This window comes from Anopheles aquasalis, chromosome 3 (genome assembly GCF_943734665.1).
Source record: "Anopheles aquasalis chromosome 3, idAnoAquaMG_Q_19, whole genome shotgun sequence".
In the NCBI taxonomy this organism is placed as follows: domain Eukaryota; kingdom Metazoa; phylum Arthropoda; class Insecta; order Diptera; family Culicidae; genus Anopheles; species Anopheles aquasalis.
In genome coordinates, this window is record NC_064878.1 from 48,309,046 (window position 1) to 48,335,460 (window position 26,415).

General features: G+C 50.1%; 1 protein-coding gene across 1 annotated transcript in view; it reads left to right on the forward strand.

The window, feature by feature from the left end:
- The first annotated feature begins 1,035 nt into the window (after positions 1–1,035).
- The window catches only part of LOC126577144 (glutamate receptor 1-like), a 76,925-nt gene continuing 51,545 nt past the window's right edge, over positions 1,036–26,415 (forward strand). The window contains exons 1-3 of the mRNA XM_050238571.1: positions 1,036–1,085; positions 3,170–4,315; positions 25,933–26,085. Coding sequence (XP_050094528.1) covers positions 4,093–4,315; positions 25,933–26,085 — 376 coding nt within the window. The 5' untranslated portion in view covers positions 1,036–1,085; positions 3,170–4,092. The remainder of the gene's footprint in view (positions 1,086–3,169; positions 4,316–25,932; positions 26,086–26,415) is intronic.

A 26,415-nucleotide genomic window follows, 5' to 3' on the forward strand; every position in this document is an offset into this window, starting at 1 on the left:
ATCTGAGGGGCATATGGGAGTCGAAGGTGACAGCAAATCGACAGAGCGTGGCAGATCGCTGTGCTGTGCTTGATGCTTTGTCGCAGCATCAAATGGTTCTACGGCACAGTCGTAGCTCAACATTTTTGTGCTTATTCATCAACGAATTCAACTTGCATTCATCAAACGGTGCAGCTTTGTGTTGCTATGGTTACCTTGTATTACTCCCGGTTGTTCACTTATTGCACTAGAATGTTGAGCCTTCCGTTGCAATGGCAACTTAAAAGGATCTTTTTTGCTTCGTCTTCCGGTAACATACCGACTGAATCCAGATAGATAGAGTTCCTATCAGGAGGATCTCTGAGGATCGAGGAGCGTTCCCTAGGCAACCGGATCCGTTAAGTTCAAACGGCTGTCGCGCCATCTAGCGGGTCTACTTAAACTATGCCGATAAACAACGTCACACCAACACAGGAGAAGCCGTAGAAGGAAGTACATTCGCTCACAGCCATGCGGCCATGGCCTTCCTTCATCCCTTCACTGGTCACATGCCGGAAGGGTGGAGGACATGGGGTGGATAAGCCGGGGAGAACTTCGGCAACCGAATCGGGCTCCCTTCGAGCTCCTGGAATTCGGTGGCTGCGCTCTTCTGCAGTAGCGCGTTGCGTGCTACTCTCCATCTCCATCAGTGGCGCTCCTTGGCGCGACGTCGAAATGGAGCCTCTCTCGTGTACAGCATCATGCACAGTGCCCTTTGCTCTCGCTCGCTCTGAAACAGAGAGAGAGAGAGATTGCGAGAGAGAAAAAGAGTAGCCTACTGAGCGTGACGGGATGCTGCGGTGCGGATGCTGGCCCACAGCAAGGATGCTATGGAAGGTTTTTAGTACAATCCGAATCCGCTACTCTCGCGGGAGTAAAATTCCTGCCCTCATGGCCTTTTGCCCAGGACTCCTGCCCGGTCGGTCAACCGCCATCGTGTGTATGTGTGTTTCGGGTGCCTGGTCGGATGGTTCCGATCCGCAGCGCTACTAGTACTAAAGTAGACGTCAAGCGTGATGGGCGTGCTGGCACGTACGCTCTCGAAGTACGCAACGAGAAAGCAAAAGGTTTTCATTCGCCCGCGCCACCCCTTTCCGCGTTTCAGCCCTCACAAACCGTCTCGCAATCAGTGGACGCAGGAAAAACCAAAGAAAAGTTATTTCCTTGACGCGCTTTTACGGAAGTTCCGGGAAGTTCCGGTTCGGGTACTGGTCGGTCTGGTCATAAGGTGTGCCGCGAGCGCGTGTATGTGTCAGTGTGTGGGTTGCCGTTTGTGGACTTTTGGATGTGACGTTGATCTCGTGCATCCACTAGTGGGGACCAAAAACGTACCAGCTGGGTGTTGTTGCCTGTCTTGTGACGTTTGTGTGCAGCTACTAAGGAAGCCAAAGTGAGAAAGATGAAGAGAGAGAGCAAGCGAGCGAGCGAACGAGAGAATCAGCGGCTACTGTTACCGTTGTTGTCCACTGCACCGGACACTCGGTGACATCCTCAGTGCGTGCGATAAAAGGCACACCAAAGTAGTGGAGTGTCAGGGAAAAAATCACGCGAAAAAGGAACGACGAAAACGACGAAAACAACATCCCCAGCGTGAACCGCGAAGAGACCGACACCGAGTGGGCCGAGTGTCGGCACCGACCGAGCCGAGTACGGTGTCCTTCGGGGGGCCAAAATGAGCCAAACTCCAACGCCGATGTGCCTACGCTGACGTGACGTGCGAGCGAGCGACCGAACGGACCGAAACGGCGATCATTTTTCATGTTGCTGCTGCTGCTGCTGCTCGTGCGGTGTCGTGGCCTTGTGGCAAGTGTGTTGACAGCATAATACTTACGATCCCGATTCCCTTCTCCTTCTTCTTCTTCTTCGTTTTTTGGTGCTTTCTTTTTCCGCTTTTCCTTCCCTTTCGTCGGCTGCTGTTCGTCTCGCAAACGCAATGACGGAGCGAGCGTAACTTGGTGACTGCGAACCGTGTACTGACTACGGCCAACGGTCCCGTGTCGATGGAATTTGGAAATTATTTGTGCGCAGAAAATAAATCACCATCCCCCGGGGAGGTGGCTCCAGTCACCCCGCCTCTCAGTAACCTCTCAGTGCCACGGAACGATTGAAAATTTGCTCGCTCGTTCGCTCACCAGGAACCAGCCAAACAGCGGATTGTCCTTCGCAACGCAAGCGTGTGTGTTCGTACGATCCCCCAGGAGACGCGAAAACTTTTGTGGATGAATCACACCAACAACAACAACAACACAAACACACGTACGCGCGAGACCAAGGTTAATACTACTCGAAGCAAACTTTGCGATCCCTTCCCAGGGGCTAAGGGAGCATGGTAGCAAGACGAAAGTGGATTGGTGAGCGGAGTTACTGAGGTTTTCGCTCGCGGCCACTGGAACTCCCACCGGAGGGGCACCCGGGGTTAATTGAATGTTATTAAATTAAGCATGTACACCGTGTGCGTGGAGCTAAGAAGCTTCGATCGATCGATCGATCGACCGAACAGACGACACCGAACCCCGAGTGAGGTCCCCTGGGTCCTGTTTGCTTAATAATGCACACCGCAAACAGGCAGATTTGCGTCACAAGAAGCGGAATCTCTTAGGGGATGCTGTTCGGTACGCTAATCAACGCGACCGAACGCCACGCCATATCGATTTCCCACGTAATTTTCCTCATCGAACCCACGTAAATCATAGTCCTCGAGGAGCTCGTTGTGTCGTCCGTGATGGCGGATCCAGGGGCCACACAGTACAGCACCCACGAACCGCGTCAAAACCGGGGGTGTCAGCCGGCCACGAAATCAATATGTCATGCCGTTAAGGATTTATTATGATACACAGGACGTGCCTTATTTATGGTGGCGCGCGATCGCAACCCGGCTCCCGTTTGGGTGATAAAAGAATCGAGTTTTACGATTTCAATTTATAATCCGGCCCCGCGCGAGAGCCGAGAGTGTCTTCTGCCAGCGTGCCGTTGTTTGCGGCCCCTTCTTTTCCCTGTTTTTTTTTTGGGGACCGAGAGCTTTCTATTTCGCATTCCTAGCGATCGTGTACGCCCACGATGCGTTCCTGGTTGGGTGTGCGCGTTATCTGTGAGTGATTGGGAGGTTTGAAAGGCAATTTTTCGATCCCTTCCCCATTTTTTTTTATTTCAGTCAACAAGAGCTCCAGCGGAATCATGCTCCCTGGTGGTGACGGTTGCCGCTAGATCGGTCATAGCAACCAACCAGCAGCAGCAGCCGGTTGTCGGCAGTGACAGGAGTGTGCGTGTCCTTGGTGTGTGCTGAGCGCAGAATGTAATCTAACCGGATGACAAACCGAAACAGAGTAACCATCGGCTGCTCCGAAGCTCTAGCAACGGAACAACGGAACGGCTGGACAGCGTGGCCCTCCGTGGTGGTCCCTTCGCGAGGGCAAGAGTGAGAATTCCCCCCCTCGCAGCAGGTTTGCGCCAACAGAAATTTGAATTTAAATTGAAAATTGCAACGGTGAAACGGTGCGCGACTCCCCAAAGTGTCTCCCCTCTCGGTGTCTCGCTCTGTGCTTGGTGTTAGTGTGCTGGTCCTGTGTGTATCGCAAACAGTGTCTGCTGTGTGCGGTGTCTGCGCATCATTGTCATCACAGCATCCGAGTGAAGCTCCCGTGGAAAGGGGAAAGGAAAGGTGGTGCATTAATCATTGCGCATAAATTGTGCCAGCGCGAAACAAAGCTGTCAACGCGCGCCACGTTTCTTGGTCGAATAGAAGAAGAAGCAAAAAAAAAAACGGGAGTCAAAGAAGGAGCTCCGGCTCCAGGAGAGTGCTGCTGGCTGGGTGGCCATTTACTATAGTGTCCTTGGGTCCGTGTGTCCGTCTGTGTTTGACCACCGGTGTGCGAGAGTAAGAGAGAGTGAAGGTGGGCGGGAAAAAGGTAGTGCCGGAAGAAATTGCAAAGAAAGTGGTTCGCATCTCGTGGGAGGAAAACACCTCCGGAGACCAGTGGTGGTGGTGGTAGTGTTGGCTGTTGGTGGTGGTCACTGACAGGGTGGCCTGCAGCGGTGGAGCGCGAGCGGAAGCGGAAAGTAAAACTGGCGATAATTATGGAATTAATCACCGGCATCAGCAGCACCAACAGCAGCAGTTCGTTGGCCAGCTCGACATCGGACCGACGGCGGCTGGCTGGTCGCGTGTACCGGGTACCGGCAGCAATTATGGTGCCATTAGTCGGGGCACTGCTGGTGGTGGTGCTGGGTAGCAGCAGTCTGACGCCCGTACCACCAGTGCACGCCAATGCACAGCCACCGACCGAGAAGATCCCATTAGGTGAGTGACGCATTCCAGCATTCCGCAGCCCTTAAGCCCTCCCCCTAACCAGTAAACCCCCGTTGATTTTCTGGGATACTGATCCGAGTCCTTTCAATGGACGCCGTAACCGGAGGGAGAAGGGGACCGATCTGATCTGTCAACTGATTTGTCCGGATGACGAATGAATACGTCTCCGTGGGATGGATGGCCACGATTTGGCTCATCACACAGGCACACAGACACACTCCCACATCCTTCGTGGTATTTCGAGGAAGTCAACCCACTGGGAAGGGGATGGGGGGGTGGGGATGAGGGGGCGAGGACACAAATCCACCGTGAATGGCGGTGGCTTTGCGTGTCTCCTCCGTTTCTCCCTCTCTCAATCTCTTTTTCTCTCGGTCTGGTTCTCTGTGAATCCAAATCGAAATCCTCTTTCACTGGAGGGATGGACCGCCCCCACCGGCGCCGCACCCTTCCGATTGTGCGCCAAATATTCTAAGAAAAGCTCCCTGTTAATGCGCTGGAAAAGCAACCAAAGGGGGGGGAGAGAGAGAGAGATTGAGGTGGAATAAATGGAAAGGATACTCCGTTGCCGGGCTCGTGATATCATGGCTTTCGGTTTGGTGCGTCGCATTCATCCGACAATGCGGGTTCCTCCAGGCTTCGACCTGGCCGCCCCCGTCGGAGTTTTCTCTTTCCCCTTCACAAAACACCACATTTCCATCTGCTGGTACAGCACGCCGTACAGCAGTTATGAATGGGGATTGATCAGCGTTATCGCATCGCTAGACGGTTGATGGTCAGGACGATGATGATGGTCAGCTCCGAGTCCAAGGACACCTCCTCTCTCTCTCACTTAACAACCCACAACCAACCCCCCAACAAAAAAAGGAGGAAAAGAAATAAATTACCGCGACGTGAATCGTTTAGACCGCAATTTAGAGCGTCCAACGCCAAACAATCATCGAGGTGACTCGATCCAGGCTTCTCCAATCTAGGGATTCCACTTCCTAGTTGAAGGATTGAGCTGGCCCGGCCGTTACGTTCCGCTCCGTTCCGTTGTGTGCAACTGCAATCCCAGGGAAGGGGCAATACTGTGGCTATTCATGGGTCTTTTCCGAATCCGAGGAAGTCTAGTGCCCTTCTCCCTGGAGGATGCCTTAATCGATTTTGGGATCTTGCAAATGAAGTTTTTCATGAGCCCTCGGTACGGCGGTCGCGGTCGTCCACGGGGACCAACAACAGAGCGTACCAACAACAGAGCCAACGGAAAAAAGGGGTTTTTGCGAACGAGACCAAACATAACCCGGGGGGGGGGGGGCGGATTTCGGGTTCGGGTGCTGCCAGCGGGCTGTGTGATATGATACAGATGGGTGGCCTTCCCCGACCCCGAGCATCATCATCGAGGTCGCTTGGATGGTTGCTTTGTACGATGGAAAATGACTTCAATAATCCTGCCCAAGGATCTTTTCCGGTCCAATATGGCGTCCAGTGGAGGGGGCGTCGGGAGGCGGTTGAGGGATGGTCTTCCTTCCTGCCAGTAACCTTAATTAAATTCGCTGCAGCCCTGGCATGGCATGGCATGGCATGAAACTTCGGGGTGCTTTGGGGCCCCCAAATTCGAGCCCGGGTTCATCAGAATCTCATTCACGCGTGAAGCGAGAGATAAAGCGGATGATTTCTTCTGCTTCTTCTTTGTCCGTGTTTTTTTTGTCGTTGCTGCATTTTCCCGTCATCCTTGCGATGGCCAGACGGTACTCACGAAAGAAAAAAAACCAGTGTGTCACGCCATGCTGGAACGGTCCCGCGAATGGTTTCGCTAAATAGCGACGCGTTCGCGGAATCACACACATCACACGTGTCCTAAAACAAGACCAGGCTGGCGGGAGGACAAATCAGCAAAGTGACGGAGGATGCTGGAGAGCAAAACGGCCAGAAAAAAAGGCAAGGAAAAAGGATCGAAAAAAGTATCGAAAATCCTTGTATCCTTGTGGTGGCGTGGGAACGTGCAAAAGTCATGTCATGGTGCGGTGCGCGTGCGATGCTCCTTTACAGTCGATACAACGATCTATCCGAATCCGGCGCATGCAAAGGGTGGATGCGTGATTTTGTGCGCTGGCACCGGAAACATGCTGGTCTCTCTCTTTTCCAAAAATCACTCCATGCGTCCTGAATCGCAGTCCGGCTTCCATTCCCCTCTGTTTTTCTCGAGTCTGGAGATCGATTGCATTCGCCGGTCTGTTGATGGCAGCAGCAAATGGTGATGCATTTCTCCGTGTTTTTTTTTCTTCTTTTTTCTTTGGTCTCCGTCCGTCAGACTCGGTGATTGCATCAACGTCAAATCGATGCCACTTTTCTGCTCGATAGCAGCAGAGCCCGGAGAGTCCGTGTTCCGGGTTCGGCAAATCAAAGGGTAACAACGTCTCCATCTTTCCTGCTCCTGGCATCCAATGGCAGGACAAGCGGTCTCTGGTCTGCACTCGGGATGGTTGGTCTCGTGGCAAGACAGCTAAAAAGACATTCCTCGGGGATTCCGGTGAAAACCGGGACCTTCTTCTTCTGCTTCTGCTGTTCCCCCTGCTGAAATGCGATTATGCGTACCTTTGACAGAGCAGCTGGCCAGCTAGGCAGCGAACGACACACTCAACAGCAACGGAACGGAACAGGACGTTCGCACGGTGCCATTGGCCTTGCTATCCCCTGCTGCATGCAACATTTATGCTTCACACCTTGCATCGTTGTGCATCGTGCCGTGCGGAGGAAAAGAAGCAAAAAAAAAGCTTCCCATTTTCCCTTCAGAGCAGCACCAGCACCAGCAACAGAGCGTCATCGTCTCTATTCGTGCAGAAAAGCATCGAGCGAGGTGGCAGTCGTGTGTGCGCGTGTATGTGTGACGTTGGTAATGTTACCTTTCCGCACGATCGGACACACCCCATGAATGTTAATAGTGCACCCTAGCGTCCTGATATCCCGGTATTCCGATGCACGAGTGGCGAGCACCCCCTCACCAGGTGAAACCTTTTCCTTTTCATCTCTCCTGTCAGTGGATCGCGGTGAAAAGAGGGGCGCGTTCAACGAAACACAAAAAAAAGAAAAGAAAGTAAAGTCCAGTTGTAAAGTGACCGTGAGATCTCTCTTTTGATGATGGCTGGGATGCAATCAGGATCAGGGCGCATTGACGGCACGAATCAAATTTACCTTTCGTGGGCGAAGAGAAATGAACGAACGTTTGAACCGTTGAACCTAAGGCGATGTGGTAGTACGCGCAGTGCCCCCTCTGACTATTGTAAAATGTGATGATGTCGAAGTTCTTCTTGTATTCATCATAAGCTTCTTGGAATTGTTGGTGGTGCTATCGCAGCAAAACGCTGAAGCTGAACAGATGATTGAACTTTCTGTTGATAACTGCAGTGACAGTTCCGCGTACAGGGAGTGCCTTACTTACCTATCAGGCGGTATAACGGACGAGTGGTCTTGGTCTGCCACAGAAGATCCTACCACTGCTTGCGATTCAGATTCATGATGTTCGACGTTCCAGGATTCCAGCATCAATGTCGATACCTTCTCTCGGTACTAGAAGACTTTAGTGGGTAGGATGTTTGACATTGAGATAACTTGTCGTATACCATGGCATTGTATAGGATTCTTCATCGTTCGGATCTGATTCAGCATCCTTCTGAGAATCCTCCTCTTGAATGCAATCCACATAGCGCTCTGTTCCAGAGGGCTTCGTCCTTTTTTGCATAGTTTCCAGGACGCAGAGGCGTATGTGGGGACTGATATGACTGATACATACAGTTCGAGGTTCGTTTTTCTTTCAACGATTACTACAAATTTCTCGAGTGAACTGCTGTTCTTTGGTTAAAGTTTGTGTATTGAAGTATTCTCTTGAGTTATATTTTTCTCGGTACTGCTCTTGGTATGCTTATTTACTGTAGCTCTCAAATCCAAGAATTCGAGCTGTTTGATACTTACTACCACGTCATTACCAAGAATATTTGATACAATAGCTTGCCAGGTCGCTGATGGTGGTACCATAAATTTGGTCTTTGTCTCGTTGACCTACAATCCGAAGCTTTGGCCGGTATAAAATCGGAAGCTACATGGGAATGTTTCAATTTCCCCTCCTTAAAATCCTTCCAAAAAATCAACATCAATTCATGGAAATTCCTAATAGACAACTGACTGCAAGTTGGCTGCCTATCATTTACCATTACGAAGTTTCAATGTCTGTTCCCTAGTACCTTACTGATAAGAGTATTTACCAGAGAAAATTCACTTCCGGAATTAATCGTTCGGCAAACCAGTGCTTCAAAATATTGAAGATCATTCGGTTTGAACAACCTGCTTTCATCCAGCGCAAGCAATCCCTTGCACAACCATAGAGTCGACCTTCTCGTTACCAATTGAATCAGTTGAATCAGTAGACCGATCGACCGATCAACCCGTGGGACCTTCGCTGGAAAGTCTGATCATATTTCGATACTTCTCAAAAATGCTAACCCATTGAAAAAGAGGGTGTGGCGCTTCGGAAACAATCGTCCCTTGACCGACGAAGGTTCTCGATTTCACAATATTTCCATCATCCTGCCGAAGAAAACCTCCCTTAATCCCCTTTTTCACTTCCTCCACGATCCCATCGGAACGGGACGGTTGGCCGGGTTGGGAACCGATGAAAAATGAACGGAATGTTTAATCGGTCTCCATTTTCCGCTCGGGTCGTTTCCGGGTTTGATGAACTGGCAAACATTGAACGGTGGGGGATGTCGGGTGGTGCTAGTGTCCAACCACCGACTCGGTGCGGTGTGACATCGCTGCTGTAATTGTTTTATTCATCCCTCACCATCCCATTCCACACACCGCTCGGGAACGGGCCCCCCGGTCCTTGACGCTTTCACATTTAGGCAGATAAATTATGCTTTGATGGTTCGCGGAACCCGCCGGTAGATTGTATTCTATTTCCGCCCAGTACTAGCCGGAAGCGGTGGTGGTAGCCCATCGTCCCATTTATGAAGACAGAAGATGAAGTTTACCTCTCGTTCTTTTCCTTCCTTCTTCCCAGAACGAACCAGCGCGCTTTGACGCTCGCTCCTCGCTCGCTTTTCTTTGGCTTCTTTACATTTCTTTAACGCCTGACCCGCGGTCCACTCCCTTCGCCGTTCTTTTCTGCCTGGAGGCGTTGATGAAAAGAAAGAATGGGTGGTATCATGAATAAAAAGATTAAATTTTTAACAAAACTTTGGGTGTTTTCATCTTCTACTTAGTGGGAAGGATGGTGGGACCGGCCGACCGGAGGCTGCGATGAGAGCGACCGAGAGCGAGCGAACAAAGAGCTGCTGAAAAGTTGAAGCGGAAAATGGCAGTTTCAAGTTGCTTTTGGCCCCCGTTTTTCTCGGACCCTCCTCGGGACCCGGCAATCGATACCACCGTTTGATGGTTAAGGAATAAAACAGAACAGAAAAAAAGAGAGAGAGAAAAAAAAGGAAAACGAAACGAAAGGCCGTAGGGATAATAGAGATCCTCGAAGGCAGTGCAGGCCGCGGTGAGGTGAAGCGAGTGAGGGGCTGGAAAGTGGAAGACAGAATGTTAAGCGAAAGTTCGACAAAACTTCGACCACACCACGGATAGGCAAGAGCGCTGTTTTGTCTGTGACCAGAACACGACGGACGGACGGGCGGGAGGGCGGGAGGGCGGTCTTTTTTCCCGCGAACCGAACTCCGGCTTCAAAGTCGAAATCGGTTCAACCTCGCCCAGTGTCTTGGTGTGGTCGCTTCGGATTAATGATGTTCGATTGCGCGCCCGTTGCTATCGGGAACGATTCACAATCTGTGCACGTTTTCCCCGAGTGCCAGTGGAAGAGTCAGAAGCTGGAGAAGCCGGAGAAGCCGGAGAAGAAACGAACTTTATCGAAAGTTACGATTGTCTAAACATTGTGGTTACAGAGTTTATTGCACAGTTTTCGCTGCCACCAGCGCAGAACGACGACGACAACTGTGATCGCGCCATTAATTTCCTTTCATTAGAAGCCTCAAATTTGAAATGAGACCTCCTGTGTGCTCCGGCTCCTGGAATCGGATACGCGCGGATGCATAGGCTTGGCCTAGCTCGGCGGCGCCGGAGGAAACCGGATATTCGATTAAATTCAACATCTTGATGTGATTAAAAACTTGCCGCTGCTCGTACGCCTTCGTTCGAGGACCACGTAACGCAATGTTAGCTGCTTTGAAACAGGACGCCACAGAGATCGTTCTCACCATCCCAGGGAGCCACCGTGACAGTCCGCATTTTGTAAGGTCCAGCACGAATGTTCGAGATGCTCAGTCTTCACTTCACTTTTGGAGATGCTCCTCGGGGATGCTGGCTAGCCGTGAGAGTGTTGGGGCGCTGATGTCGTCGAATTGATTGTTTATAATTAATTTCCGAGATTCCGAGACTTTGAGTTTCTCGACTTGGTCTTCTCGACGACTTTTCGACTGATGTCATTCCCAGATGCTGCCGTTGTTGGCTTACATTGGGAACACCCCACAACTGTTGCACACGACCAGTATCCAAGTATTTTCCGGGAGGCCAAGAGGGTGTGACAGGGAATGGTAGCAGGATGCGACTAATGTTACCGTCATTTAATTATTTCCTATTTGCCTTCTGTCCCCCAAAAAAAAGGAGCATTCCAACTGCTCCAGAACATCATGGCAGCAGCAATGGCCACCCACAGTCGCTTGTCGCACAAACAAAGAGGGTCCCCTCTAATCCTTCACGATAAGATAAGAGGATTTCGCCAGAAAGAACAACGACGGCACACGATGTGATGACGATAGAGAGAAAGGATTGTCTTTACTCGACTCTTCCTTGAGGATTTTCCCTTTCTCCCGCTCTTAATAGTTTACAGCGCTTACCGGGCACCAACCAACCAACAAACCGGGATTCACAACTGGACCGGAATGAACGAACACAAACAGTACGGCTCGTCGCCTCGCTAGTACTGCTGCTGCTGCTGCTGCTGCTGCTAGTGGTGGTATCTGGTTTTAATTTACCTCCGCAAACGATGGAAAACGATCAATCAGGAACCATTTTGTAGCAATCTAATTGAATCGCTGCCATCGCACAGACGATACGGTTTTCCTGTTGGAAACGAGCAAATATGAGTTGTGTGTCCATGTGTGGGTATGATCGCTGGTTCTCGCTCCGGTATCTTTTAATTGAATCGTGGTTTTGTGGTGGCTATCTATCGAGCTATCATATGCTTTCCATTCCCTATCTTTGAGTTACGGTTTTCCATGTTTTTTTTCGCTTTCATCTCTATTTTCTCTCTCTCTCTCTCTCTCTCTCTCTCTCTCTCTCTCTCTCCATCTCACTCCTTCCCATTCTCTCTATCTGTCTAAACATTTCCTGTAAATTATTGATCGTTCGAGCTGGTGCTTACGAGCTCATCCCCAGCTCACCAGCTCCAAAAACCTGGAATGACTGAAATGGTGATGCTCGCTCGGTTTGCTCTGCTGCTATTCCAAGGCCCCTTCAAACAGAGCAAAGAAAAACCCAATCTTCTGGCGGCACCCGGAAGTGGCCACTTGGCAAAATGGTGTTTGCCGGGTGCCATTCGCATCTGTGACACTCGCTGCGCTGAATGCTCGAGGATTCAACTTTCAAAAGTTAACGATAAAAAGCGCTTATTTACATTTTACACCACGCAAAGCAAGGCAAGCCAGCCAATGGGTCCACGGATGGCCAGGCAGATTTGTGATACAGCGCACGATGGCCAGGTGCGGCGGACCCTCGCTCTCATTGTGGACGGTTAGAAGAAATGTTTTCCCATTTTCCTCCGCTGCTTTTTGGCGGAAGGCAGCATGTAAAAAGTGAGGAAAAAAGTAAGAAACAAACCAAACCAAGTGTGCTGGTGGGCCTGTTTTTGCACCGGGGAAAAATCCTGCCCCTGATCCTGCTCGTTGCTCTCTCTTTCTATTGCTCTGCGCTCTGGATAATCAATTCCAGCAGGAGTGGTACGAGCGCGATAAGCGGACGGGCTTTCGCACGCCACGCAAATCTCCAGGGGTCGAGCAATCCAGTGTAAACTCGAGGAATCCCGAGACTGGTGAGGTCGTCGTCGTCGTCGTCGCTGTCGCTGTACGGTTGAAAAACTCCCCGAAAACAGTGTAGACAAGATAAATATCGCACTAATTAAGATAACAAATTGGGGCCGGTGCTCGAGAGTTCGAGACTTCCAAAAACGCGGCGGCCTGTGTGTGGTGTGAGTGATGGAGCACGGTACGCTACCCGGGTCGGACGGAATGCCAGGTATGGCCATGGGCTTCTTCCGTTCAGGTTCTGATAAGAAACTTTCTAGCCACTCCAACTAGCCCGATAAGCGCTAGGACTCGCTTCAACCGTTCGCTGAAAGATCGGAAACTCCATCTCTTGTGTGAGTGGGGCAAATGTTTGAAAATCTCATCCTAATAAACTCATTTAAATGTCTGATTGGACGTTGGGGTGGTGCAGATAGCTGCTGATGTTGCTACTACTGCTGCTGCTGGATGCAAGCAAACAACTTTCGAGCGCCTCTCTCTGAAAGCGCTCCCAAATCTTCGCGCTCTAATCAGCGATACACGAAATGGGAATGACGCCACCAGCACACGCCTGGTCTGGCATCGACTCGCCGTTCGTTCCGTTTTTGTTGGTGTCGAAAAGAAATGGGGCCCGCAAGGTAGGACTCACATTTTGAATAAATTAATGCCGGTCGGTGGAGCGGTGGTTGCGGAAAAAACCAAAATTAAAAAAGATAGAAAGAGATATATATAGAGAGAGAGAGAGAGATAGTAAGAGAGAGAAAGAGAGAGCGAAGAGAGAAATAAAATCTCTCCCTTAATGTAGTACCAAAGCGACTGGCTGGCAAACCAATAACGATGCTGGCCACCGGATGAAGCACCACGTGGGGAGAGCAGAAGCAAAACGAGTTAATGCGCGCGCGGTCTTGTGGCCGCCTGCAGCAGCGGCTGCCTGTGTGCTGGTGCAGCGAGATCGTGGGTGCTTCATCGCGGGATAAACGTGATTTATGCCAGTGTAATCGGCTTATGCTTTTGTTTTGCCCATGGGCCATCCCCTTGCCCAGTTTTCTGCCTTCCAATCGACGTGGTATCAATACGGAGCGCCACTCGATACGTTGCGCGAACCGAAAGCCGGTGGTGCACTATTTGTTTGGTGCACTATTTACTGCTCCTCCTCCTCTTTCTCCTCCTTCCGACACATCAAATATGCGTCCCATTCCCAAATCCCTCTCCAAACGGCCTCCGAGGCAACTGCAATCACCTCGGCGCTGCCGCTTCGAACGAGTAACTTTTGCGCGAAAATGCCGCGGGGGGTTAGTTGGAGTCCAGCAGAGTTCACTCTTCCCGAAAAACGGTCACGTCCGGACGTTTCTGCTGGTCAGTTGGCATCGGTAACTATGTAGTGCCATTGTGTCGCTGCCGGAGGAGCCGCGCGAGTGCCTTGGAATGTTTTATTTTCTGCTGTCCTTGCGCTTTGCTCCTCCATTTTTTTCTCCCTCGCTCCAGCTGGAATATTCTGGCCGGGGGATGGACAGCGTGCACGGGAATGGTGGGCATGGATGTCAAGTAGAAGTGCAGCGAGAAACACTCGAAACATGAAGCCTTTCTGCAAACAATCACTGCATTCATCCCGAGCGGTGTGGCTGGGAGTGTTTCCGGGGCGATACAGTGCAAATATCTGCCTTCATTTATCCCTTTCTCCGGTGGCCGTTCCCGTACCGTTTTGTACTCGCGTCAAGCGGCGGCCAGTTGGTGCTGCAGCTGCACTTCAAGTTTTGAATAATATTTTGAAACGATTTTAAAGTGTAAGTGGCTGGATTGTGCAAACGGATGGAAATTGGAACACGGATGATGAGCCCGGAAGGCAACAAGTGAATGGATGGATGGACGGGAATGAGGACGGATGGACGAATAAAAGTGCTTCAGTGTGGAATTGAAGTACCGACACTTTGCAGACACATGGGGTGGCCCTAGGGTGTCGTGGCCGAATTCTTGCCTTCATTCGTTTGTTTCGCATTCGCGTTGAAGTGGTTGGTGTGTGGCGGGTAGTTAATCGTTGAAGCTGTTGGCCAAGCACTTTTGTTAAACTGCGCCCTTACTGACGAGTGCATTTCACGCTCTTGCATTCTCTTTGATATTGAATTCGATAGATTTCTTACAGTCTAGTAATGTTCATCTAGGGAAATAAGATCCAGGTTATACAATGAGGGTCAGCTCTTTTAAACAAAAGGACTGCTAAAAGGACACCTTTGCACTTTTTCTTACGATTTTTGAATCGGGTTTGAAAACAAGCCAAAAACAGACGCACTGTCAGTTCGCTTTGGTTTCGCCGTTTTCTAGATCAAAAATAAATGAAAATGAGGAGGTGCATGGCTTTATAAAATTAGCTTTCTCCCAACAAACGAAAACCGATGCAAGTGTTAGTGGCCAAAGAGGTAAAGGCAATTCCTAAACTGGTCGCCACATCGGGAATACGAAATTTGCAGCTCCGTTGCTGAAACCCGGTGATGGAGGCGCCTGGTAACCTGTAGTTTCAAGGGTTTGAAATAAAAATGCGAAATAACCCTGAAATCTTAAGCTGCATTATGTGGTGAGTGTTGGAATGGTGAAATAATGTTTTTTTTATTTATTTTTACGATCACTAGGGTCAAATATCTACGACCAATCTTCAATAGCAACATATAATTATACGTATGCTTCCAAGTGGTTTACGTTTCAGACTGACTTTATATTTAAAAACCACAAATATACAACTATTCATTACTTATACTACCTTAACCCTAAGTCTACACGACTCTACAATATAAGCCTAACCTACCAACTATAACTATACGCATAGAACAAAATTACATAGAACATACAATTAAAGTTCAAACTTAACGTACATATAGACCGTGGAAGTGGCCACGGGCCGCACAATATAATTTGGCAAGCTGCGAGTTTGAAATCCCTGATCAAAGCTATAAATCGTGATACCTAATTTACTTGCACGCGAATGCTATGCGTGCTAATGCTAATGCTGTTGTGCTAGAACATAATAGACCTGGACAATCAAGCCCTAGCAACGGGTTTCGAAAAGTTAAACCGATTAAAGCATAAAGGGTGGCAGATCTAAACGACAGCGCTACACCTCGCTTCCTACACTATATTCACACTCATCGCCCAATCCAAATTGAAGCCACATTTCAATCACAACAACACAACAACACAATGTGGACACTTTGGTGACCGTTTTCGTGGCTGCGCGTTTCTGCGCGAAGCGGGAAAGCCCATCGCCACGCCATGGTGTCATATTTTTTTAAACATTTTTATGATCAAATTTCATTGCGATTCCGGCCTTGCCACGTCTCGCAGTGGAAAAAAAACAACGATTCTCTCGGGGCAGGCATCGATGGTTCCAGTGCGATGCGCTTGATGGCTCCGGCGTTTTTTGCCGATCAATCCATCAATCTTTCATTATCGTTGTTCCGCTATAACGTGGAGCAACGAAATCATAAAACTGTTTGCTCGTCAAACCGCCGTCCACCTCGCACACACGTGCTCCCGATGATGTCGTAGGACTCGCGCACCGCCCAGGAAAATGCGGGAAAATAAATAATTCAACATCGTCACGTTGAAAATAGCCTTTCTCTCGTTCTCTCTTCCTGTCGTTTTCTCTTTTTTATCTCTCTGTCACCCTGTCTTTTTCTCCTTTGAATCGTTTTTTTGCGTCAGCAACTCGCTCTGTCCGTCCGTCCGTGGCGATGTGAAATGCAAAAGCAACACAAAAAGCGCGCTGAGCAAAACAAGGCCTTCGTCAAGTCAAGAAGCGGCTTGGCGAGCGGCAGGCGGTCCGATGTTACATGTCAGCAAAATAAAGCAAATCACATCCTCCCCCACAAATCCCGGCTTCACGTGCCACGTGCGCTAGCGCTGATCGGTACCGACAGACGTGGGAGGACGGGGTGATAGCCACTAGTGGCACACGTGCGTATGCGTGTATGTGTGTGCGCCCGGGCTTGTTGCGAGACAAAAATTTCCATTTAAGCGATTTCTATCACGCCCCAGTGACAAACATCAATCAATTTTGATAAAGTTTAACGCCGATAAACGGTTGGTCTCGCACTGGACGGCATTTTCGGGAAAGGGAGCATGGAATGTTGCGTCGGATTTTTCGTTGTGCTGATTCCAGTGTCGCGATGGGAGTGCTGTTGTTTTACAGAGGCACAACCATCAGCCTGGAGGCGTTGAAGGGTTAGGAGGAGCAGCTCAGGAGCTGGTGGTGACCGGTGTTCCGGTTACCGGTTCCCAAAATGCTCTGCTAACGACCGTATAACTCGTGGATTCACATGAAAAACATTCCAGACAGCCGACATTCGTGTCGTTGTATCTAATGTTCCGTTAGGGGCGCCGTGATTTGGATTGACACACGCCTTCCTCCGCCACTTTCTGCCTCTCGCTCGTTTTTTCTTTTTGTCTCTCGGTTTCGGTCTTCAATTTTCAGACGTTACTGGTGAGCCGACGACAGAGGGCGTAGGACGTAAGAGGAGAGTGTCCTCGTGCTCCAGTTGCTTGTTAAGAAAGGAATCCCAGTTTTATGTTGTGGTAGTCAGCAGCAGCAGCAGCAGCATCACCATCATCGATCGCCCGCTGCTTGCGTTGAAGATGTAATCAAAAAAAAGTCGGACTGACACCGATTGGTGGTCGCCGATCATCGTCGCAGTTGAGTGTTATTGAATTGGCGAATCGATCAATTTCGATTTTCGAGATTTTTGCTCGAGCGATCCAACTCAGCAGCGGCCATTACTCATTGCGAGCTTTATGGTGAGGGCTTTTTATGCTTCTTCTCCACTCCTAGCCTGCAATTACATTTCACTTAACGCACTCCTCTCGTTCGTGCTCGTTAATTGAAGCTGTCGATGAACCGAGCATGACAGCTCTCTGGTGCCTTCATCGATATGCATTGGAATGTTTTATTGAAATCGCTCTCACCGCTAGCTAGCGCTCTACCCCAACCCTCAACAGAAAGGGACCGGCATTATTCAATTATTCGTTGACAATTTGGCAAACAGCTGACTGTGACATCAGCAGCGCCTTCCGGGTTGCTGAATGCCCGATGCCGGCCACAAAAACTGGCTCACTGGCTCCGGGGAAAACAGGCCACCGAGAACGGCTGGCTGCGCAAAAGCAGCTTCCGAGCAAAAGTTTTGCCAGCTCAATCACTCTTCTAAATGGGCACCATGCTGGCACGTTGGCAGCGGCAGCAGCGGTGAAGCGTGCACTTCATGCAAATTGCTGATCGATCAGCTCAATTGATTCAATTAAATTTTCACCGCCATCGAACCGCACCGATCCTTCATTGAGCGCAAACCTCCTTAGCACCGAGCCCAGGTCCTGGCCTGGTAAGAAGGATGAAGAGACGTGCGACTGTTATAGGAGTGGAGGGAGGGTGGTTTGTGTGGTATAGTGGTTCGGGCATGATGCCTGCCGGCCGAACCGATCGCGGACGCGAGGTCTATGCGAACCATCGAGTCGACGGACTTGGTGACTGATATTGACGTGCCGCTGGAGTGGAGTGGCGCTGGGAATAATTTAAAAAGAGAGAAGAAGGAAAGGGAAATAAAGAAGAACTCCGGAATATTATAAACCAACGTTCCGGTAGCGAACGATGAACGGGCTGTTGGGTGAAAATCTAAATTTTAGACGAAAACCAACGGGCCGCGAATGGCAGCGAATTGAGGTGGGCATTATTTTATGATTGTTTATGATTGCATGAACTTCCTCGCGAGCGCTTCGTGGATTCGATATCCGGTTCTTGGCTGCTTGCGAGGACGCTTTGCGCCATTTTTCCATATTTTTTTCAATTGTTTCAGGCCAAAGCAATTCGCAAAACAAGAGTGCGTAGACCGTGAACGTGCCACGGAAAGGAATGCGTAGGAGCTGTGGTCTTTCCGGGGACAGCAATCGCTCAACATCGCACCATCAGAATGGACCTTGGTGACGGTCGGTGTCATCGTCGAAGGCAATTTCCTAGAAGCTCATAAAAAAAACAAAAAGAACTTTCAAAGTTTTTGCGAGCAACAGCCGCGATGGTAGGCGACACGCGAATGCGATGAGGAATGCGCTTTAAAGATGAACATTCCAATAAAACGAATCCCCCCCACACAATGGGCGGCATGAAACTAATTCTTCAACTTTTAATCGTTTTTATTTTCGCAATTAACGTCTCCGCGAGACACTCACGCGGCAAACGCGCAGCGCGCGGCTCAATGTTGGATGTCCTTTGAAGCGAACGCCACGTGGCCACGTCCTTCCGAGAAGTTCGTAGAGTTCGTAGCGGACCGACTCACCGACCGACCGACCGACCGAGTGTCGCAAGAGAGCGTCGATTGGCGCATTGGAAGTGACGAATTCTGGAAGACTTTTTTCCCAGTGACGACTGCCACAACACTGCAATATATTTGGTTTATGCTTATCAGTGAAAAAAGAACAATTTAGATGGCAAATTTGCATGCCTTACTATTCATCGCCATAAATCCTTGCCATTTGTAAATTTTTAATCGCATTGATCATGACGAAGTACTGCTTACGAGTGCGTGTTCTATCGATGTACCTGAGTTATGGCTTTTTGAAGCATATTTTATGGATTCAGCTCTGTATACTGATGCGTTGTCGTGTTGTAATATCAGTTTACAGCGGTGTTTCTCCATTTACGCCACCAAACGATGGCACAAAAGGCTCTTTTCAAGTCTCGCAAGTCAAAAGTCGTTTCAGTTTTTGGAGAATTTATTCTGTGCATTTGAAGAAACCATTGGACGCACCAAATCGTGTCTGTATCATATGAAAAAACCATAGACTTATGCACACAGTAGCTAGAGGCCACCCCATGTCCCTCCTTTGGTCTCCACTGATTGTGACAATCCTCCGGAGCCAGCAGCCGCGTTCATTGTTTTGATTGGGTCATTCGACTGCATTCCCAAATTACCAAATTGCAACCGGATGCAGCTTAAAGGGAGGAAAAAAAGGAAAAGAAGCAAATGAAATTAGGTCGCCAGCCAGTATAGCGGGAAAAGTTTTTCCTCCCACCACGAAAATCGACCTGAATGGTGCTCGATCCGTCATCCAGAGAGCCCTTCCAGAGTGGGAGGCAGACTGACCGATCGAATGGCAGCCGCACCGCGCAAGAGAAAAATAAAAACTTTCTCGTCAACTGGAAATCGATCAGCCGGGGCCTGAAGAACAATTCACCATTCGCCGTGCCAGCGCACGGCAGTTTCGACATTGCCAGAGCGTACGGGGAGGCTAAATGGAGCACACCGCAACATAGTCCCGGGAATGGGTGAGGGAGGGTACCGGGGAGGAGAAATGGAAAATAATAAAAAGAAGTATCCGGAATATAAATCAGAACCACGTCACGTCGCACCATTCCCGTTGGACGGTTGGTTGGTGCGTGTTGCGGAAGGGACGCCCGCACCGTCCGTGAATCGTTCGTCCTTCTCGGAGCTACCGCGCGGCTTTTGTCAAATTGAAAACCGAACCAACCTAGAGCTGTCCCCATTCCGGGCGGCTGCCACGTGCGCACTCTGGTTTAATTCATTTCCCCTTGGTTTTTTGTCCCGTTTTTTTTGTCCTCTCGCCGGGAATCGCGGATTTGCCGAGGGCCTCCCGGGGGTTCTTGTCGCAAACCCGGGTACACTTTGAGCGGGTGAGAGATTATTTTAAACAAATCACGGGCCGTGGAAATGAAGGAGCAACTCCTAATCGCGAGGCTGCCAAGGACCTTTTGCTAATACCGAGATAGGCCTCAATTATCTACATTAAGGGGTTAAGCCGCGCTGGATGCCGAATTGGGATCGATTTTCCTGCACGCGCCGTTCACCGATATCCAGGTCACTGCTGCCACCATTGTTGGTGTTGTCTTTCCATTGTCCCACCATCATCATCAGCATCATCATCGTCGGTGTTGTATCGGCAAATTGTCCATCATTAATCATTCCCGTGGTGCGCATCAGCAGGTATCGACGAGGCAAACAATGTCACCGCGTCTCGCGTATCGTCACCCAAAAAGGCAGGACACGCTGTCGCGATCGGTCAAACCCCCAACCGAGTGCACGTGTGGCGTGTATGTGTGTAACATGGCCACTGCAATGGGCCACTATAGTTTCCGAGTAGCTTTTGCTCCTGGATGTATGCAACTAATTAAATATCATCAATCTAAATTAGGATCCACTAAGCTTATTTGCTTCGCTCGCTGAATGGCCACCATCCATGGAACGGACCGGGCAAGGTCAGAAAGGCTACATTGTCGGGAATGCTTGTGTGTTTGCGTGTGTGTCACCGATTGTATCGTTCGCTTGCAGACGAATCACGACACGCGCAGTGGTTGATCCTGGTTCAACACCATAGCAACCTGACATTAGGCACCGTAAGGCAGGGACAACGACGAACTCCAACTGCTGCCGCTACTCCTGCTGCTACTGGTCGTTTCCCATCGCAACCAGATGTTGTTCCGGCGAGAAATGAGGTCTGTCACGGTCTGACACTGGTGCGCACCACAGGAAGGCAGCCAGGCAGCCAGGTTAATCCCCCCGCCAACACCCATGGCCGATTCTTATATGCTCCAAACAATCGCGAACGTGCCTAGTGGCCTTTGTGGCTGTGCTGCGGAATATTTCATGAACCAGCAGGAACGCCATCGTCTCGTGCACACTGGACTGACTCTCTTTCTCTCGCCTTGTGGATGTGTCCGCAACAAATCACCTTCAATTAGGGCAGCAGGCACCAGGCACTCTCATGCGCAAAACCCCGGGAACCATGTTGCCGTGACCGTGGCCGAGGTTTGGACTAGTGGCTGCTGCTGCTGCTGTCCCTATCTCGTCACCACGCACGGAACCAGCACGGAATCAGCGGGTATGGGGAGGAAAATTGGATTCCTACCGCGCCGCTGCTACCACACACATTATATGCTCCTCCTCCTCCTCCTCCTTGCTAGGCCGCGTGACTCGTGACAACGCTGGCGACGGCCACCGTGAGGGCGCATTATTAATTAAACGAAAAACACCGTACGCTGCGCTATGCGGAAGCTGGGCTGCGGAGTAGCAGCTGGAGTTCACCAGCCAGTCGGGGTCATCGAGGGGTCAGTCAGGGCTATTCTCCTCCCTACCCAGCAAAAAGCCCCAGCGACACTTTGTCACGTAAGTCTTTGCGTCTTTTTTCGGGAGTTCAATATTCCGGGCTCCGAGCCGGACGACCGAGCTCCTGCGGTTGCTGTGGTTTGGTACATTCGTTGGAAGCCATCCCCGGTAGCCGTGGTACGACTTCCGTGGCAATCAAATAAATTATTCACGGGAATCGAGGCACCGAGCTTCACTCGAACTGGTGGCCATCGATTGTCGTTGCTAGGGGCCCTTGACGTTGGTTACCGAGAATTGGAAAAGTCCTCCCGTCCACTCGGGCTGGAATGGGTTTCGACGAGTTTGCGAAATGACTTCATAATATCCATCATCATTTTCCTAGCCAGGCGCTTGCTTTCGGTCCGGTATTACGACGCTGATGATGGTGTAAAACACGTGGCAAAACTTGGGCCACGAGGCACCATTTTAATGGTAACGAACTGTAGGCATTCTCGTGATGAGCAGCCATTTCAAGAGGACTGGACTTTGCTTAACGGGCGCAAACTTTTCTGGCTGTTGGTGCATTTCCACCGAATCGTCATCACCGAGTCGAGTCGAGCAAGGGCTTTCTGTTGTTTTTCCAATAAAAACCAAACATAAATAGGCCCGTTCCAGAAATGGGTGATGCCTCTCTGCCTTGGTCCATTCTACGCGCCTCTCCGAGCGCAACAATCGTCGTAATCCTTGAGTAGCGTCCATTTTACAGCCCCCCGATTCGACCATTGCTCCATTTGCTGCTGCTGCTGTTGATGTTCTACTTCGAAGCGGCCTCTCTTATTGCATCCTTTTTTGGGGGCAGGAGAGGAAGGCCTGAATGTAGTAGACGGGACAGTACATGCTACAAGTAGGTCAGGGCTCCCGTTCACCTCCAGTTCATCGCTATTGCTGCTGTTGCTCGACTTTCGCCTTCGACTTCCGGATTTTTGGGTCGGACCAAGAAGGGCAAACAAATGACCATTCGGGTGTTAGAGAGAGGTGCGGTTGGGTGGGTGGAAAATTGTAAAATTAATAGTTATTCAAATTGCTGTTTACTTGCCAGTTCTAGGAGGGGGAGGGGGAAACGATGCTCGGCTGTTTAATGAAAGGTTTATCGCGCTAATCCGTACTGCGAGTGTTCCGCAAACCAACCGGACTGGAGCTCGGGATCAGGCAGAAGGGCAGTGACACAGACAACCAGCCAGTCTCCCTTTTACCGCTGCTAATGATAATGGTGCGCAATGTTTAACTCTCTCTCTCTCTCTCCTCCCGTGCTGTTGAGTCGTGGATGCTTTTGACCCTTTGCGAGCCGGAGTTAGCAAGTAAGGGCGCCGATGTTCCACGTTCTTCATTTCCGTTGCTGGATCTGCAAAAAGAGGCATTAATTTTTACATTTACTCCTGTCAGAGAGAGAGAGAGAGCTGTTACACCTTAACCAGCACCAGCAAAGGGCGCAGCGCACATTTTCTGAGTCTTCATTTTCTTCACTTTTCTTTTTAGTGGAATCCGGAATAGCATTCAGTTCCGCATTCGTAGCAGATTCTCCAAATGGTTTCCTACCCATTGCGGAAGCCTTTTTTTATGCCTCCGTTTGTATTAGTGAACTGTCTCCTTTCGACGACCGAAACCAACGCCGATTCTCGCTCCCGCCTTTTTCCGAGGAGAGGTTGCCCGTAATCCATAATTCAGGAGCCAATAAAAGATTCCGGTTTCCGGGGCTTTGGGTGCACTTTAAAACTCCCCTTTCTCTCTCATTCTCTCTCTCTCTCTCGGTCTCTGTCTCTCCGTTCGTGTGTCTTTCGCCGCCAACGATCTCTTCTCTCGCTATCGATTCCGGGTGGCTTTTCCTTCTGCTTCACCCTGCGCGACGTGTTTGTGTTCGGTTTTTCGGCGGAAAGCGATACACACATACACCCATTAATTAAATTCCTCTCACGAAACCGAGGTAATCGAGTAGCATTAGCGTTTAATGGTGGCTTAATTGTGAAATTATTATTCGACGTCAGCAGCCAACCAGTCAGCCAGCCAGCCAGCGTGTCCTGATGATGCTGCTGATGTTGCTGCTTAAATTTTCATCACCAGCAGCAGCAGCAGCAGCAGCATCGCGGCGGTTTTTCGGTTTTTCCTACCGCAAGCAACACTTTGCACCCAAGAGGGGCCGTTGATAACCGACTGTCTGGCTAGGTTGGCTAGCGCTAGGGATGCTGTTCCCCCTCCCATTGGCCAGTGCCAATGCGGTTGTTGGTTGCTGGTTGGTTGCTGCAAAATTCATCATTCACCATCGAGTTCAGCTTCACCAACCGGCAGTGCGAAGGGCTCGCTCTCGGTGGCTAGCGGGTTGGATAAAATTTTAATTAATTTTTATCCATTCTATGAATACCTCATTCTCGCTGACCCCCCCACTCGGCGATGTCGATTTTCTCCTTGTTTCTGTTTCTGTTCCATTCCTCGGCCGGCCATTTGTGGAGTGGCGCAGGTCTCCCACCCTCTGGTCTGGATCTGCTTCAAGTTCCAAGTATTCCAAGAAGTGATGTCCCAGGGAACACGCTAGCCAATGGTTGCTGCTGACTGTTGACTGGAGCTATCAAGCTATCTTTCGAGCCTTTCCCTTCCCGTTGGCCTTGTGGTCTTTCCATCATGGAACGGGATCGGAATTTCAATTCGTCCCTCACCGACCAGGACTAAGGGCAAGCGGAACGACGCACCATCGAGAAGGCAGATGGTGCTGAGCTCCGAACTCAAAAACCGTTTAACTTGAACACGAAAAGTAGATAGCAGCTCGAGCGTGGCATGCACGTTCTGGAACTAGCTCGCATTCGAGGCGAGAGCTTGGGCTAGATTAAATGAATGTGCTTAGCATACTTGGAAGCTAATCAATTATCCAAATAGAATTCCTCTTCACCGTGGTATGGAAGGTACGCCTAGAGGCTTGCCTAGAGGCCTCAATCCGGTGATGCCACGTCCGTGAGATCGTCTCACGCGGATCTCGCGGCTCGCTCGTCCATCAAAACGCGAAGGAGCTCGAGCGCTTGATTGACTCCCAAACCGACCGACATCTTCCGCTTTTGACGGTGATGGTGGTGCTGCTGGCTGGCTGGTGTTTCGCCTGCCGATAATGTATTAATTGGCGTTTTACCGAGGCACCGAGGGAGGGCTGGTCTAACCTTAGCGGATGGCGTTTTGCGTTGTTAATTACATTCAAATTGCCTACCGTAATGAGCTGGAAACAGGGGAGTGCCAGGCGTTTATGATGTTGAAGTGTAAAATGTTCCCTTCCGTCGGTGCGCCAGAGTCATCCGCATCCGGTGAGCGTGGGGGTTGTGTATGTGTGTTGGATGAACACGAACATAATCAAGTGAAACACCCAGCTCATTACATGACGTTGAGGCGATGTTTTGATTAACTTCAAGCTGCCTCCTTTCATCATCCCCTTAAAAGGGAATCCAAAGCTCGTGAATTGTGATCGACTCATCGACCGATTCTGTTTGATTGAAATCCACCAATAGACCAGCGCCGGCGAATGAGATCAACTAGTGGTGGCCATTTCGAGGAGAAGGAGGAGGAAAATCCGTCAAAAAAGTAAATCAAAAAGTTGGTCCCGTTGCGAGTCATAATGCGTAGCACTTTGCGGTCAGCGAATGGTCTTTTCATCACGCTGTCGCTTCACGATATTTATCCCAAGTGGTGGCACTGAAGGAGGCCACTTTGGGTGCGTGAAGAGCTCGCCCGGAAAAGCCTAGCGATGCTTCGTTAGTCACGCAATGGGAATTAGACGGCCACGGCGACGGTGAGATGACAGCAAGCTGTGAGATGGCGGGGATTGCTGCTGCTGCTGCTGCTGCTGCTGGTGTTACTCCCGCTGTGGAATGCTTTTCCGGTGAAAGGAAGAAGGCCGGAAGATGGATGAAGCCGGGCCGGGGCTACGGTCGAAACAATTGGCTTAGCCGGACCCCAAACCTCAAGCCAGCCAGCCAGCCAGCCAGCCAGCGAGCCCGTCGTCCCAGCGTTCATTGGCCGGAAATTGTTTTCTGAGCGGCCATTTTGTGCGTCCCCCAAAAGACGAAAGTTTGCTGCCGTCGTCCTTGTGGCAACCACAAAAGGTGCTGGAAATTAGCGGGCGTTAAGGAAAAGTCATTTTCCACATCTACACCCCCCTCTCTGGGTGGCCGGCTCTGGGAAATGGGAAATGAGCTCGCTGATGAATGAAATCAAAGATGAGGGGACGATTGTTTCTTGGAAAAAGCCGAGCCCCCCGCCGGAGCGGAATTAGCGCCCATTTTTCTCCGTCACGAGTCAGCGTGCCACCGAGTGCGTGGAGGAAAATCTGTTGCTTCTGTCTGTCTGGCTGGTTCGCTTTGGCCGAGCATGTGGTAGACAAGGCCATTTTCCCCTCAATTAGATGCTCCTCGGAAACGTAACTTACAATGCCAACCGTTACTTACTCTCTCTCCCTACCTCCCCTCCTCCACAGGCGCGATCTTCGAGCAGGGGACAGATGAGATCCAGTCGGCGTTCAAGTTCGCGATGCTCAACCACAATCTTAATGTGACGGCGAGACGGTTCGAGTTGCAGGCGTACGTCGACGTCATCAACACGGCGGATGCGTTCAAGCTATCGAGACTGAGTAAGTATGATGGCTGTGTTGTGGGGTGGGTTGTAATCATCCAGCATACGCTACATGGACTGAAATGACGCTTATGAAGCAAAACCGTAAGAGCTCGGATTGATATCTAGGAATGTACTGTATCTAACTCGAGTGTACACTACCGGGGCTGGTGTATTTTGAGTTATTTACATTGTCATCGGTATAAAATGGTATCAGCGCTGGTGTGTTATTTGATTATAATGCTTCATTTTATTGCATTCATTAGTTTTTTAATTTGAACACCAGTGTTTTGTTATACTGAATCCAGATATCAACCCTTGAAAGTATTTATTTTGATTGACGTTATTC